Raw genomic sequence first — 15,726 nt, 5'->3', positions numbered from 1 at the left:
TAATTAGGTATTTATTGGTACCTTAAGATATTTACAAATCAATTTTCGGGAATTTATTCTACTATGACATTAATCAAAAATCCTGTAGTAAACTTTTCGCATTAATTCACTCAAACATAAAATTCCAAATGCAACCACTTTTTTGGGTCTCCCAATATAAGAAAATTCTTGGTCATCCTCTTCATTCACAATCTTTCTGATTGTGGAAATATTCAGCTGAAATATAAGTCGTTCAGATTCAGATGAAACATTATATAAATTCTCTCACATTGAATATGTTCGCTACCGTCTGGATTTTAGAATATCAGAGTGTAACTATTTGAATGAGCGGACCTGAATTCTAAATAGCACTTTCTGAAACCCTGTCTCTTTTTTCAATCACTTTCGGCATTTTCATAATGTTAATTGATATAAGTTGTGGTGGCAACGGCCTGTAACTTTTGAACCCAGCCGATTCTGGAAAAATATTAACAGATAAAAGGATTTTTTTTGTTTGACCTATAGAATCTACTGTCGAAATATTTGTACGAGTGGATGACTCACCCTCTTGGTATATTTTCTCTTGACCAGCGAATGCGCCATTTTGCAACCATAGGCGGAAATAGGGGGGGTCCAGGGGGGGCCGTGCCCCCCCTCACATGTTCACGGTGCCCCCCCAGAAAAAAAGAGAAATTAGAAAACAGCGGTGAAAAACAGCAATTCTGAAGCTTATTCGTTGTTTTTAGCCATTTCTAGAATTTTCGGACTTCTTTTCCACCCAACATCTTTACCTCGGGTGCGATTACCTCAGACCTTCCTAAGGGGTGCCCCCCCCCACAAAAAATGTTCAGTTCCGCCTATGTTTGCAACCCTGTAGAGAGTTATAAATCTGCGACTAAAAAACTGCACTGAAAATTATATCCATTTAAAAAACGCTAGCTCTCCTTTATATCTCTAACATTGTAATTTATTTCTATGATCCGTTATGATCATCAAATAAACCATAAAAATTAGTCGAAAAAAGTCTTCGAACATCTCGACTATAAATCTAGATATAGCGAAACATTTGAAACAGTCATTTTCCTGAAACGCCCTGTAACTCGAGAATGAATCAAGATATCTATGATAGGCTTCCTGATATCTTATAACCTGATCCTTGAAGGAGTTTTCTCTAAGTCTCATAATGGGGAATTCTCCTCAATTTGGGTTATCACTGCATATGCAAGTTTAAACTAAATAATTACCAGTTTCACTCATGATTTTTTCAAATTCACCGCGGAAACTATTCAAAATCATCCTTCAAATATGGGGTTTTCAAATTTGAATCGCTTTGTGCGGAGTTTACGATTTGGCAACAGTGCATACAAAACAATGAAAAGAACAATGTCCGATCAGCTTGTTTATAAAATAACAGCTGTTGATCTACAGGCGCGTACTTACTGGCGAGCTTCAACTGCAACCGGCCATAAAAATCCCATAAAATTTTACGACCTTCCTCGTTCGTTGCAGACTTCATAGACAGCCATCTTTGTCTATCCCATCAAGATAATGCATTTGTTGTCCTTTATTATCAACGCATATTTCAGTCGATGTTGCCAGCTTGAGCAATTCTCACAAAACGCTTTAAACTTCAAATAACCATTTTTATTTTTCGTTTTTAAGTGCTTAAAATAATTTTTTTGGGAAACGGTTGAAATGGTTATTTCAAAATGTGACGTTTCAAAGATATTTCATAAAAAATACATCATTTTCGTCAGAAGCAGTATTCCCAATACTCGAGATGCTTTCAGTGAGAGTTGAATTTGGGACATCCTGTAGGTTGGTTCAATAGGCCGACTAGTCAAGGCGTGACACAGAGCCAGTCCCCGAGTCGGATTGAATCGCAGAAGCGATATGCCTAATCGACGTCGGTAAACAACCCCACAATATGTGCAGATAGCACCTCGGCCAAGAAGATCCGCGGTACGAGATAGGAACTTCCAGAGTCGATATGGGGCCTGCGGCGGCCGCGGCCGAGCCTGCGTATTTGAATAATCAGATATTAAACGGACACTCCATTCTGACTATCTGACTGCCCGATAGTGTCGCGTGATTTATGTCCTGCATATCCAAGGACCATTGAAAAGCCAATTGAAATCGAGCGCTGTAATCGCACATGATGAAAACAATTCATCAACGCGACCGGCTAGTTGGTCGGAGCAGGCGACGATCGATTTATTATCGCCGACCAGCCATTGGAAAGTTCATGGAGCACGGGGGTTCCAAAAAGCTGGGTTGGTATTTCGCCTCTTCACTCGATGTTTGGGGTTCTTTCGACAAAATTGTCGCTTTATACAGGGTGGGCTTTTTAAAACGAAACAGACGAGACAACCACCTTAATTGTTGAAGAAAGTAATTACGAATAATAATTAATACGTTGTCTAATGTTGACAATTAACGGTTACCATCGTAACCACAGAATGAATCAGTCAAATAATTGATGATTTCACATAGCATGGTTAGCGGAATGACTGGTACTGTACGAAATTCAAAATTGAATATTTCGAAAACGAATGCAATAAATGAGAACAAAAATCAATACCCTGAATTCAGGATGAAAAGGCCTTTCAAATGAGGTATCACACACCCTATCTTTCCTATTCAAAATTTAGGGGTTGAAGCGATATAGTTGTTAATTTGACCTCAAAAGTTGTCCCCCTCGAAACAAAAATCGACGTGTCCGAACATTCTTTTCGAAATAAATTTATTCCGCCTGTTATCTCGTCTGTTTCGTTCTAAAAAGCCCACCTTGTATAATGTCGCATTGAATTTTTAATCGTTTTAAGTTCATGCGATTGAAGAAAAAGTTTCAACGTTCCTGAAGACAAGGTTACGATAATGCATGAGTAGGTTGTTTTTAATTTTGCACTCTCCATTTATAGATAATTTGGTATATAATATGTATATAATTTATATATTCTGTTCTTTTTATGTCATTTTTCTTATTTCAATCAATGTCACCTTTAAGCATTCGATTTCACAAATGGTCTTCGCACAATCCAAATACATACAGGGTGTATTTGAAGGTGAGGCTTTTTTTCAACAGAAGGTAGAACTGGTCAAAATGGAGCGTTTCACTAAAAATCACCTATACAAAATTTTCAAAATGACAAAGTTGAAAAAACAATTAAAAATGATTACTGAAAAAGATCCTAATACGACCGTAGACCGTTTGTATAGCTGAATTATCGCAAAGCAGTGGGAAAAACTTATCTCCTGATTCGACCATGTGGTATCGTTCAGGATATTGGCTCGTTCGATATTTACGTGGTAATGAAAATGGAAACTTAGGATTGCCGAATTGTTCTCATTATTTTTTAGTAACTTACACGATTTTATGAAATGGCTCATTTCGATACCAATTGATAGAAGAGACTTAAGACACAAGTGTAAAAAATAGAATAATACTTCAAAATCTCACCAAAAAATTCGTCTAAATTATTCGCGAATTTTTTCACAATGGGCATCACAATCTTCTTGTTCGAACATTCCAACAATTGTCGTAAAAATGGGATGAAATGGGGAAACATCATAGCACTTTTTCAACATAACTAACATAAGCACTTTCAAGAAACTGCCTCCATTTTCTACATTTTTTTCACCCTAAATTGCACGATACAACAATCATGATTCTCTCAAAAGTGACCTGATGCATCTAATCCCAAGAACTTGGTACTGAACCATTCATTGTCCAGCCATATGTTTATGTTTTGTTCCATTTTTGCGATGCCGGCGTCACCTTCCACAGTCCCGTACTTGAAATTCAATTAAATTTTGTCGAACTTCTAGGGGTTGTATCTCAGCTATCTTGGATATTCTATATAGACAAATTTTGGTGGAACGACTCATTTTGATGAGTTTTACCTTTCTGTCAAAAATAAAGCCTCACCTTTGAAAACACCCTGTATAATGAACGTATTGAATATTTCAAAATTGCATTAAAATATGCACATCCAAGTAATGAAAGAACAATTGCCAGCAGTTTCCTAATCATTTCTATAATTTTCATCCAACGGAGAGCTTCGGAAATATTCGACCCATATAGGGTGCACCCAAAAGTACCTCACACAGTTGTTCAGATCGTATCCTAACAGAGGTCACTGTCTGACATATAGTCGATATATTTTATAGGTTTCTTCGTACAGGCTACCAATCAAAAATCAGCTGCATAGTTGATAGAGAAATATCATATTTATCAAGAAATCGGAATCCTTTCTCCTTGTTAAATATTGGACTGATTATCTAGCCAATTCGCAATCAAAAAAACGACCTCAATTCGAAATATTTGAGACAAATTAATCTTTCTTGATTAGTGAAACCCGAACCGATTTATAAAGTCCGGTGATTCTTGTTGATAAGTTACTTGTCATCAACTTTGAAATTGATTTATCTATGGAGATATTTTACCCCCAGACATTCGACAATCTCATTAAAATCAACCTTGTAAACCTTCGAAAAATAAACATTAATAAACAATCAACAATTAAATTAACAGGCGCACCCTATTATCGAACTTTAAAACTCTCATCCTAGGCATGAAGGAACCTGGTGTAGAAGCCAACTTTTAAATATAAAGTGCTGTTTTATCGACCACTCGACCCCTCACTTGTGTACTCAGCTTATGAGATCGACTAAGAGATGGTAGGATAGTTGTCGTTTGGAAAGTTTCGTGGTCGACCTGAAGATATCGATTTTTTCAGGAAAGAAACTTTGTTACACGACGTGGAAGCATTCACTGTATAATGATATTTTCAACGTTTGAATAAATCGGAACTCTTCACGAAATTATTGATTGATTGACTGATATATCTTCAAATATAATAATTCCAGACTATTGATAAAATATTTTTCCCACAAACTGTTTTAGCAATAAATGGAAAGAAACCTTATTTGTTAAAAATGAATCAGCTATCAAAAATTTATCTTTCAATGGTGTACATTACATATGAGTAATGAAAAAAGTTTCTTGCGAATCAAATTTTAGGGGTGGTTTTTTTTTACCCCTTGCAATAATGGGGGAACACCACCAAATTTTTTTTTATTGCATTCTCGCTTCTATAGAATGTATGCTCAATTAAGTTTCTGTCAGTTTTCTGGTTTTGAAGAAAAAAATAAAAATTAATTGCAGGTGTAAAAAAAAATACAACTAACCCTCGAAGCTATCAATTTTTCTAGCCTATCTAAATATTATTCCCATTCACCGTACATATTGCCGTTATTCTTTCTTCTATTCACTATATGTATTGTCACATCAGTAGAACAACCATTCATAAGATTTTTTTTTAAGACGCCGTCATTAGTTCACAAATCCCGATCCATTGTTGCGTATGCAAATTCCTCTCTTCATTATACAAACCCATACTTCACTTGTCCGGGACATCTCACCTCTGACTCTAGATCCAGTAATGAAATCAGGATCTGCTCATTCCATCTGGAAGGGTTGGTGATATTAATTGGCCCTGAGAGGAAGCCTTCGCGCCCCAAACCGCTAAAACCGGGGACATTTTGCACCTCGTGCATTAAAGTCCTTCCCATCACCCCTCAGCTCCTTTATGCTACCCGTTCAACCCCTCTGACGCACAACAATTCCGTCCAAAAACACCCTGGAGTGTCAAGTTCTTTGATTAAATTAAAAGTTATATCCCGTCGAGCAGCCACTACTATTTACATGCAAAACTCATTAAGCTCTCTGCCAATTAACGGTCGCTGGACGGTCCTCTTCATTTTATAAATTGTCAGTCGCATCTTCCTACGAATTTTGCCGATAATGAGACCGTTTCAACATAATAAAATAATTTTTTTATACAAACACAAAAACAAAATTAACAATAATAGAAAATAAACAACTGTAATACTGAAACTTATAAGATAAAATATTCGTCCATCAGTATTGGTTTTACTTTCTTTTCAATTTGTTTTTAATTGCTGAATCAATTCTTTTATATCCACATTACCTAACAATCTTAACACCTGTTATTCTAATCGTAATTTAAACTGTTTAAATACTCAATTTTGTATTTTAATTTCGAATACATTTTTTTTCAAGCAAAGAATCGATTATTGCCTAATTTTTTTTTCGAATCCTGTTGCAACAAATGAAATAGCTCCAATTATTCCAAAATATAAAACTCCTTCAGCGTTGAATCCATTTAAACCGCCGTGTACACGAATACGCTCCACACAGATTCCTCATCATACAAACCAACGTTGTAGCCTCTTGTTCTGATGCTCGAGCTTCAGTCTGTTACAACGTGAAAAAAGGTATGAAACGAACGAAATCAGGGTCGAAATCTCATTTGCACATTCACTAACCGTGTATTCTCTTTCCTCTCGTCTTTCTCTGTTGCCACAGTGGCGTAACTCAGGTCGTTCAGGGACCAAAGTGTTTTAATGAGTTTTTATACCTTCAGTTCAAATGGCAGGCTTATTATCATATTTACTCATCGAGAATCCTCATAATTGGATACTGTAAAAGCTATAGACAACGACATACAAACAGAACATAAACTAGTAGAGTGGATATCTTATAACAGATACACACAACCTATGTCATGATGAGAACAGATAAAAATTGAATCTTTAGTTACTACAAAATTCGATTCAGTTCATACGAAAATTCATTTTTCACTCCTGGAACTCATACGTTTGAGTTTGGCAGAAATGATAGACTCAGTAACTGAAGAGACCTTGAAACTCTAGTGATTCTTGAGTCACTCGTTAACATAAGAGGCTTGTGGAGTTGAGTTACTCCGTGACTCGTTAACTTTAGTGACTTGTTATCTTGAATAACATCAGTGACTGTATAACTTGAGTTACTTTGTGACTTGATTAATCTCTCAACTTATGTGGTTGACTGACTCGTTAACTCGACTGACTAATGGTTAACTTCGATGACTCGTCTACGTTGGTGACTCGTCAACTTTTGTGACTCGTTAATTACGTTGGCTCGTTAATTAGGTTAGGATTTTTAACTCGTTAATTATGTTGACTCGTTATTAGGTTGACTCGTTAATTAGATTGACTCGTTATTAGGTTGACTGGTTAATAAGGTTGGCTCGTTATTAGGTTGACTCGTTAATTAGATTGACTCGTTATGAGGTTGACTCGTTAATTAGGTTGGCTCGTTAATTAGGTTAGGTTAGGTTGACTCGTTAATTAGGTCGACTCGTCAACTTTCGTTACTCGTTAATTTTGGTGACCCGTTAATTCAGTGACTCGCTAATTTTGGCAGGTTGCAAATTTTATTGACTCGTTAATTTTGGTGACTCGTTAACTCGTATTCTGTCCATTATCATAATTATTTCAAATAAATCTGATTTGCCCGACATCCAAAATCACCTGAAAATCTCCACGTGTACAAACACTTCGTCGAACTCCCTATATACCTCCCAACCTCCCACTTCAACAGATGCGCCGCTGCTCTCCCCCGCGTCGTCGCACCCCCCTCGCCCGACCCATAAATCTGCGACATTAAAAAACAAAAGCCGCGAGTACATCAAAACATGTCTGCGGTAAAAAATGTCGGTTTCGCAAAAAGCGTAGCTTCCCTGCCTCGGCGTCACGTTGGCTGGCCGCGGTTTTAACGAATTGCATGTGTGCGGAACATCTCAACTTGACAAATCGCGTGTCGTAGACGGCCGGCCGAATCCACCCGCCCACGAGGGGTGGCACGGAGCCGAGGCAATTAGTTTTCCTATTAGAGCGTCGCTGAGAGTCCCCGAGACGTGACCGGAGGGCCGCTCGACTTTCCCGGAATGCCGGGAAAAATGCGTACATCTTCTACGTCGCCGACCGGCCATAATGGACGCAGGGGCCGATGCACTTAGGGTCAGAATATCGGAGTCAAACTGGAAGAAATGATGCCATATACAGTAGAGTTTTTTGGAATTTTATTAAGTTCTCAACAACAAGAAACAACATTTTCGAAATCTGCATACGTACATTTTAGGATTTTTTTTCTGGACATGGCAACGCTGTGCATTGGGGCAGTGACAGACAATTCGACAGCTGACAGCTATATCATATTCTGAAAATTATAAAATATGTATATTAAAATCAATACTGTTACCATTTTCATTTCACTTCATCAAAAAGTTGAAAAAATTTTGAAATATTTTCTACAAAAAAAAAAATGATTTTGGGCAAGAATAGGAATTTTGTACAAGAAGTGTTTATGGACTTGTTGCAAAACGTAATAAATGAAAATAAAATTTTTACTTTCATTATAAAAAATTGAAAGAAAAATCACACTAGTGAAGAAATTGGTTGGAATCAACATCAAAATAAAATAGGCTTTTCATTTCTCATTTCTCTTCTCGTTGGGCTTTATTCTTTAAACCTTATAATTTAAAGTAATTTTGAACACATTTTTGTACAAAAATTCTCAATGTCTCACAATATAAATAAATAATTATTAAAACATCGATTCGAATACATTTTTTTACATCATTTCCGAACTCTTCAATAACGAAATAATAATTATATAAAAATAAAAATAAAAGAACAATAATTTTAATGAATTTTTGTAGGGAACTCTCGAACTTCTCGATGACCCACAATATAAAATTAATAATAATAAAACCAATAATTCAAATGAATTTATCAATAACCCACGATATAGAATCAATAATAAAAACAACAATTTCGAACAAACTTTTCAATGACCCTCAATATAAAAAAAAATGATGAGTAGTAATAAATAATAAAACGAATAAACGTGAAATGCGCTAGCTGAAATATTACCCACATTTCATTCACTCATTCCTGGGATATAACGTGAATCGCCATAGAGCCGCATACCGCATAAATAACCAGACAAATACGAATTGATAAATTCAATTTAATATGGTAAAATTGTATCGAACGTATACCGCGCCGCGTAGGCCGATCTATGTGTGTTTATTATTGCGAATTATGAAAAGTCCCGCCGACGAATGCTAATTTCGGAACAAATATTTAAATTTATGTTTGAAATTGTCAACTATAATGGAAATAATGAATATTAATTTTGCGGCTTGTTAGTGCTCGCCGTTATTCGGAGATTCTATGAGGAATTGGTTAGGGGTCTAGCAATGGAATTGAAAAATTTATTCTGCAATTAAGGGGGTTCCAGCGAGGGGGGCCATGCTTGCCCCCCCCCCTCCTATAAGAAATATTTATTCGAATAAGTTTCAAAGAACCTTTCTTTCAAATATATAATTTATAGCATATAGAATTCCAAATATAAAATCAAGCCCCCCTCCCCCCAAAATCACTCCTGGAACTGCAACTATACGTTATTTCATCAACCAGAAACTGTTGTGGAGTAATGCGATAAAAATTAATTCATCCAGATTTTTTCCAGTTTTATTAAAAATTTTCAGGAATTATTTCGATAAAATATTGGACCGTAATTTGTATGTATATAAATATATATTCTTTAACAGCAAACAAGGAGGGAAATTCGAAAGATATTGACCAATAAGAACGTTTGTGATAAAATCAGTTATGGAGAGTAGCTAGTGTCAGTTGGAACACCTTGTATATCCACCATACATAATTCAACAATGCAATTAATAATTAATTCGTCAGGTTCAGTCGATTTCTCTGAAATCCGCGGAAACATCCATTAAATCAACGTCCATATATCAGTCAATATAAAAGATGAACATAAACGAGATATTAAATTTCACATTATCTCAAATCTTGCAATTACCAATGAAATATGACGGCAGTTGATGTTAATGAAACACACATTTCAATAATAAACGCATTCATACTAAGCGGTTGAAGACGATGATCATATTCATCAATCTTTCATTCAGATTATAATCTTTTTTGCTCACTCGTATCAAACAACGTTGAGCAGGTGAAATTTATCGAGTGTTGAGAAGGAAATGCTACTGTTTCCGAGCGAATATTTCAAGTGATCGGGCGTAGAAACTGCTGGAATTGACACACGACTTTAACGGAATTTGCATGTATCAACGTCTTTCAATCAAACAAATTTTGATACTTTGATTGGAAAAGCTTAAAAATATTGATGAAAAGATCTTCAGACAATAAAATGAATTAAAACCAACAGTTCCATGATACAAATAAAATTGAAACTGAACGGTTTCGGTAGTTTTTAAAAGTCGCGAAAAATTTCCATAACCTCGAAATCCTTGAGTGGATTTTATCCTTTTAAGATTTAACCGGTGAATTATTTGGATTCTCAAACCTAAGAACTCTTCGATTGGGAAAAATGATCGAACTCCTACGTTCAAAATGGCCCAAAATATTCTTAATCGCTCATCAACATCCGGAACCCTGTTGAACTTCTTCCTTTCCGTCCGAACCCTCCAATTTAGCGAGGTTTCTCAAATCCTGGATAACTAGATGCAAGTGTTGCGCCAAGCGACCACGTGTGTATATGAACCGTGCCTTTCAAATGACGACAAATGACGATCTGTCTCAAAGTACATGTGTCAGTCATTCCTGGGTCTAAAACTTCACTTAACTCATTTGCCATTCAGACCTCGTCCTTGCTTTGTGGCTACTGGCAATAATCGTTGCTAAAATGTATTCGGAACCTATTAAGAGCAACCTTTCTGTTTCAGGGTATCAGCGTTGCATGTTGGTTCAGATTGTAGCCTGGATATCGTCCCTCAGCATCGACCAAGTGGATGAGCTTCTGTGAAATCTGTGTTTAAAATGATTGTGTGCATCTACTTCAGTAGAGTGCCGTTGTTGTGATCCAAAGTGCGTTTGCTAAAAACGAAAGTGCGACAATTGCTGTGATTTCGATTTAGGTTTAATTAATAATAAGGGGATAAGATGAGTTCATATTTCGCGAACAACTACATGCCGGACATGAGAAATGGCGGTGTATCGGCGGAACATCCTCACCAACACCAGCATTACGGTGCGGCAGTGCAAGTTCCTCAGGGTGGCGGCGCGGTTCAGACGGATCCTAACGCGTGTGGGGACCCTTCGGTCGTTGGGCTGCGGCAGGGCATCCCGCCGCATCACTACGGCGGGCCGCCGGCCGCGGGCCAACCGCCGCAAGGCATGCCGTACCCGCGATTTCCTCCCTACGACAGGATAGATGTGAGGAACGCTGGGTACTACGGCGCCCAGGCCCAAACTATGGACGATGGTGCGCAAGGTTACAGACCCAACAGTCCTAGTAATATGCACATGGGCAACGGCGCGCCCAATGGACATCAAACACCTGTGGTTTACGCCAGTTGTAAGCTCCAAGCCGCGTCCGTCAGTCCGAACTGCGTGCTCGGGCCCACGGGCAGCCCGCCACTGGACACGTCGCAGCAGATGGGCAACCACCATATGGGCCACCATATGCAGGAGCAGCACCCGCAGCATCACCAACAGCCGCACCACCAGCAGCAGCACATGCTCTACGGGGCGCAGCAGAATGCGAACATGCATCCGCAGGCTGCCCACCAACAGGCAGCGATACCTCAGCCTCAGGGACAACCACCTGCCAACAACACGGCTTCCACCTTACCTAGTCCTCTATACCCTTGGATGAGAAGTCAGTTTGGTGAGTACGATCTTCATCAGTTAGCAATAAGGGTTACATATCAGAAGGGTTCTTTTCTTGACCCTTTCCTTCTGGGGATTGGCTGTTCTTTACCTGCCTATGTAGACTATTCCCATTTGAATGGTGGTTTGTAGTGTGATATCACTTCGACCTTAAGGTCTATTGTGCAACCCATCAGAGCTGTTCTCACAACTGTGCCTGCTACAGCTTGCCCTCCAGCTCCAGATTTCTGATGAACTCCAGTTTCTGAAAGGGCTTCAAGGAGGCTAAGTACTCATTCCTCCTAAGATTTTCTTGTCCAAGACATTCCTTACGCAGACTTGAAAGGGCGAGGCATTCTGTAACCAAGTTAACAGCAGTTTCCTTCTCTTTCTCACAGAATCTATACTCGTCAGTTTTTGATAAGCCCATTATCATTATTATTCTTCCTAAGGTGACAATGACCTTTGAGGAAAACTGTTAGGAGGGGTAATCTATTCTTGCTCAGACCCAAATAGGTACTTCTTGGAAGATTCCTCCTGAATATTTCTCTCTTGGTTTCTTCCTTCTCCAGAAACTCTTTCCTGGAGTGGTGTTAACTGCTCTTGTACCTTGAAATCCATGATAGTCTAGTTCCATTCTACTTCTTCTCTTGCCACAAATCTTCTTGTATGCAGATTGTGGTTTTGCGATGCAATTACTCGTGTAGTATCTTTGGGATTTGAGTTTGATGAGCCAAACCAACTGGAAAATGGATTCTTTCAGCTGTTCTGACAATTTAGGTTATCAAATTTGCACCAGTTAACATATCTCCTCATCAATTGAAGGTCTTCCTAACTTTGTACTGGGTTTATGCAGCCTTTACAAGATTTGAGACCTAGGTTTGAGTTCCTAGCCTTACGAAAGCTGTATAAACCTACCTTTACTGAAGTGGGAAAAGGCAATGGGACTGAGCATCTACCTATAGAATTGCTATACTCTATATCTTTCCTCGGGTGAGAAATCAATTTGATTATTGCTACCTTATCTTAATCAGCTAGCAATACGGACTTTATTATTCATCAAGATGTTGGAGGAGAAGGAAACATATTTCTCCTGGTCCTTCACGCCTTCATGGTTATTGACTATTCTTTCCCTGAGTTCGAACATACCTCTTTTCCATTTTGTTCACTCTTCTTTCCATTTGAACCTGATTAATCCTTCATAAATTTCGAAATCCATTATATCCTAGATGAATTCAACTTTGTCTCTTACCACAAATCTACTTGTATGCAGATTGTGGCTATACGAACAAGTGAACATGTTATGACCTTGAGGTAAGGATGAGTCAAGCCTCCTGGAGACTGGGCAAATGGTTTCTTTTTGCTCGTCCAACTTTTCACGTCGTCAAACTTTGCACCACATAATTTCTAAACGATCAAAAGCCTTTCTAACTTTGGAATGGGTTCATGCAGCATTTCCAAGAGCTCTGAATAGTTTAACACCCTTACCAAATTTTTATGAATTCACCATACTGAACTTGATGATGAGATTTGGTGGTAACCTTAGATATTGCTATCCTCTAATGGTGACGATCTAAGAACTAAGAACTCCATTGCTTTGAAGAAGAAACAAATGTAATGGGCAGACGACGATGAACGCCATCTGCCAGTTAGATTCCTTTCTTAGGTCTTATAATGTCGCATGTATGATGTATGTACCCTCGGATGAGAAGTCAGTTTGATTATTACTATAGCTTATGTTAGAAGTAGGGGCTAGATTCATCCTAAATAATGAAAAAAGAGAGAGTCTTCTTGATCCTTCATGTCTCCATGAAGATTGGCTGTTTCTTGCCTCAGTTAAAACCTCGGTTAATATCTTCTTTGTTATGCTTTTATTTCCGTTTAAATTTTGTCCATATTTACTTCTTCCACGAATCACAAAGCTTTTGGTAAGCAGATTGTGGTGTGAGGAGCAATCAATCATGTTTCATCATGTTTGATCATTCAGCATCCCAAAATTTTGGTAATGGTTCCTTTTCGTGTTTCCAACATAATTTTTTGAGGATCGATAACATTTCAGTTTTCCTCACTCTGTCTGATGAAATTGCGAGATGGGGTCTCGAATTCGAAGACAATTTTTTACAGTTTTTTTTACTTCATCCGTCATCAGTGATACCGGTAACCGTCTACGCGTTTGTATAATTCCAAAATGCCACACCATGATAGTTCGGGGAGAATCGGCATCCTGGCCCTTTTGTGCGGCAAGACCTTGAACAATGGTCTCGTACCTTTCAAATTGCCCAACTTTCACGATTTATAGCGATTATTGTCAAGGAAATATTGAGATTTATGGTCGCTTTTTGTCTACTGTTACAGTTTTACATAATACCTGCAGCCCTGTCAGCGGGGATATCTCAATTTCGGTCTACGTCGACTGCAGGGTTGCTACGATGCTGGCGTGGAACAATGTCCTTTGTTTCCGTTTTCACAATTGCAGGGATCGCGGTGAAAACCAGGGATGTGGGTGCGTTGTTTTTCATTTTGATGTCCAGTCATGCGACGCATACTTCTTGCTGTTGTAATTCTCGATTTCGACGCTGTGCTTGATGATAAAACTGATTGCCCAAATTTTTTTTTGGTCTAGATGAGACGGGTTTAGGCTGAGGATGACCTTGGAATATAAGGACCATTTTTTTCCTATTTAGAATGGGATCGATGTTGTGCGGACAGGTATAAGGCTGCTTAAGAACTCCTGTGGTTTTATGACTATATTTGGGGAGAACTATTACGTTTTGCTGATGCAAATAGGCTGACTTTACTGGATTTAGTTGAGTTTGTGTTCTCGTTGAGGTGTTATTGGTTTCTGGTGTGGCAATCATTTTTCGGGGATACTCGAATATTGAGCAAATAGAGCAGGACTTTGAAGAACTCCAGTGGTTGGTATGGTCCTCGCAATTTTTCTTTATTTTTTCCAGAATTAATTTGGGATCTTCACGTATATTCCCTGTATGTCCAAATAGATTCAAATTGTGAACTTGTTCTTTGATATTCCATGGACATTATTTTGTGTGCAAATTGAACAATCAATACTCGAGGGTTACAAAAACTTCATTTTAAAATTTCTCGTAAGTCAGGTACATCTACATATTATTTGATTCGTTTATTTTTGCCATCGGCAACTGTTTCCAACAGCTAGTTATCAGTTGGGAATTGTTTGAATTATTTATCTAGTGAGCTCTTCTTGATTATATTCAACGTTGTGTTCAACGTTGAAAAATATATGAAATATATCAAATTAGGTATTCCCTATTTTCGAAGAATATTCACAATTTTTCTGTGTTGAACTGCCATCGCGAATAATATTATTTAATATCTCCCTATACAGGGTGAGTCTTTGACTCGTACAAATATTTTAACAGCAGATTCTTGAGTTCAAAGAAAAACACTGATAAAAAGATATAGCCTTTTTAGTTTTCATAATGATCTGTGCCAACCCTGGAAAAACAAAATTACCTTCAGAAAAACTAGCTCAATCTGTAACACTACACACCTGTGGATCTTTTGAACAGAGTTGCATTCAGCCAAAGTACCCAATTTTTCGAATTTCACAGATACATTTTAATTTTTGAACATCAAATTACTCTAAAATGGCGTAGAAAATATGAAGAATACTTTTATTTTACAAAACGTTCAAATATTCATTAGATAGCGTCCAACTTAGTTTCAGGAGTTGCTCTCTTTGAATTTTTGGTATTTTTATGGTAGGTAATGGTCATAATGAGAAAACTGGAACACGTGGGTGATATCTTGTTCGAAAAAGATTGATCAACTAAATGAAAAACAATATTCCTAATTAATTTCATTCGATAAAACTATAGAAATAAAAATAACATTTTTTTAAGGCTTTGCAACAGCCTTTATCTTATAAACAGTGCTACTTCGGAAAAAATTGTAAAAAAAAAATAGTGTTTTTCTCTGACCTCATCAATCTACTGTTTAAATATTTGTACGAGTCAAAGATTCAACCAGCTTCAGTATTGATTCAAATGCCTTGATTCTGATTCTGAAAACATATACGAAGCTGAGAAAATAAATATAATATAATCTAGAAACAACAGAAATTTCTTGGACGGAAAATCTACAATAGCTTTTTCTCCACTAGAGATTTCTGTGGTTTTCAGATTTTTTTCCCCACTTACAAATTCATATGTTCAAAATGTTTCG

The 15,726-nt window shown here is 37.5% G+C and overlaps 1 protein-coding gene across 4 annotated transcripts in view; it reads left to right on the top strand.

Annotated features, from left to right (window-relative positions):
* Positions 1 to 15,726, top strand: part of LOC123319057 (homeotic protein antennapedia-like) — a 224,563-nt gene that overhangs the window by 194,000 nt on the left and 14,837 nt on the right. For all 4 annotated transcript variants that reach the window (XM_044905902.1, XM_044905905.1, XM_044905903.1 and 1 more), the window contains one exon: positions 10,599 to 11,542. In XM_044905902.1, coding sequence (XP_044761837.1) covers positions 10,816 to 11,542 — 727 coding nt within the window. In that variant the 5' untranslated portion in view covers positions 10,599 to 10,815. The remainder of the gene's footprint in view (positions 1 to 10,598; positions 11,543 to 15,726) is intronic.

Source organism: Coccinella septempunctata, chromosome 8 (genome assembly GCF_907165205.1).
Source record: "Coccinella septempunctata chromosome 8, icCocSept1.1, whole genome shotgun sequence".
In the NCBI taxonomy this organism is placed as follows: Eukaryota; Metazoa; Arthropoda; class Insecta; order Coleoptera; family Coccinellidae; genus Coccinella; species Coccinella septempunctata.
The sequence above is the reverse complement of the archived record's forward strand: the minus strand, read 5'-3'. Positions and strand labels throughout refer to the sequence as shown.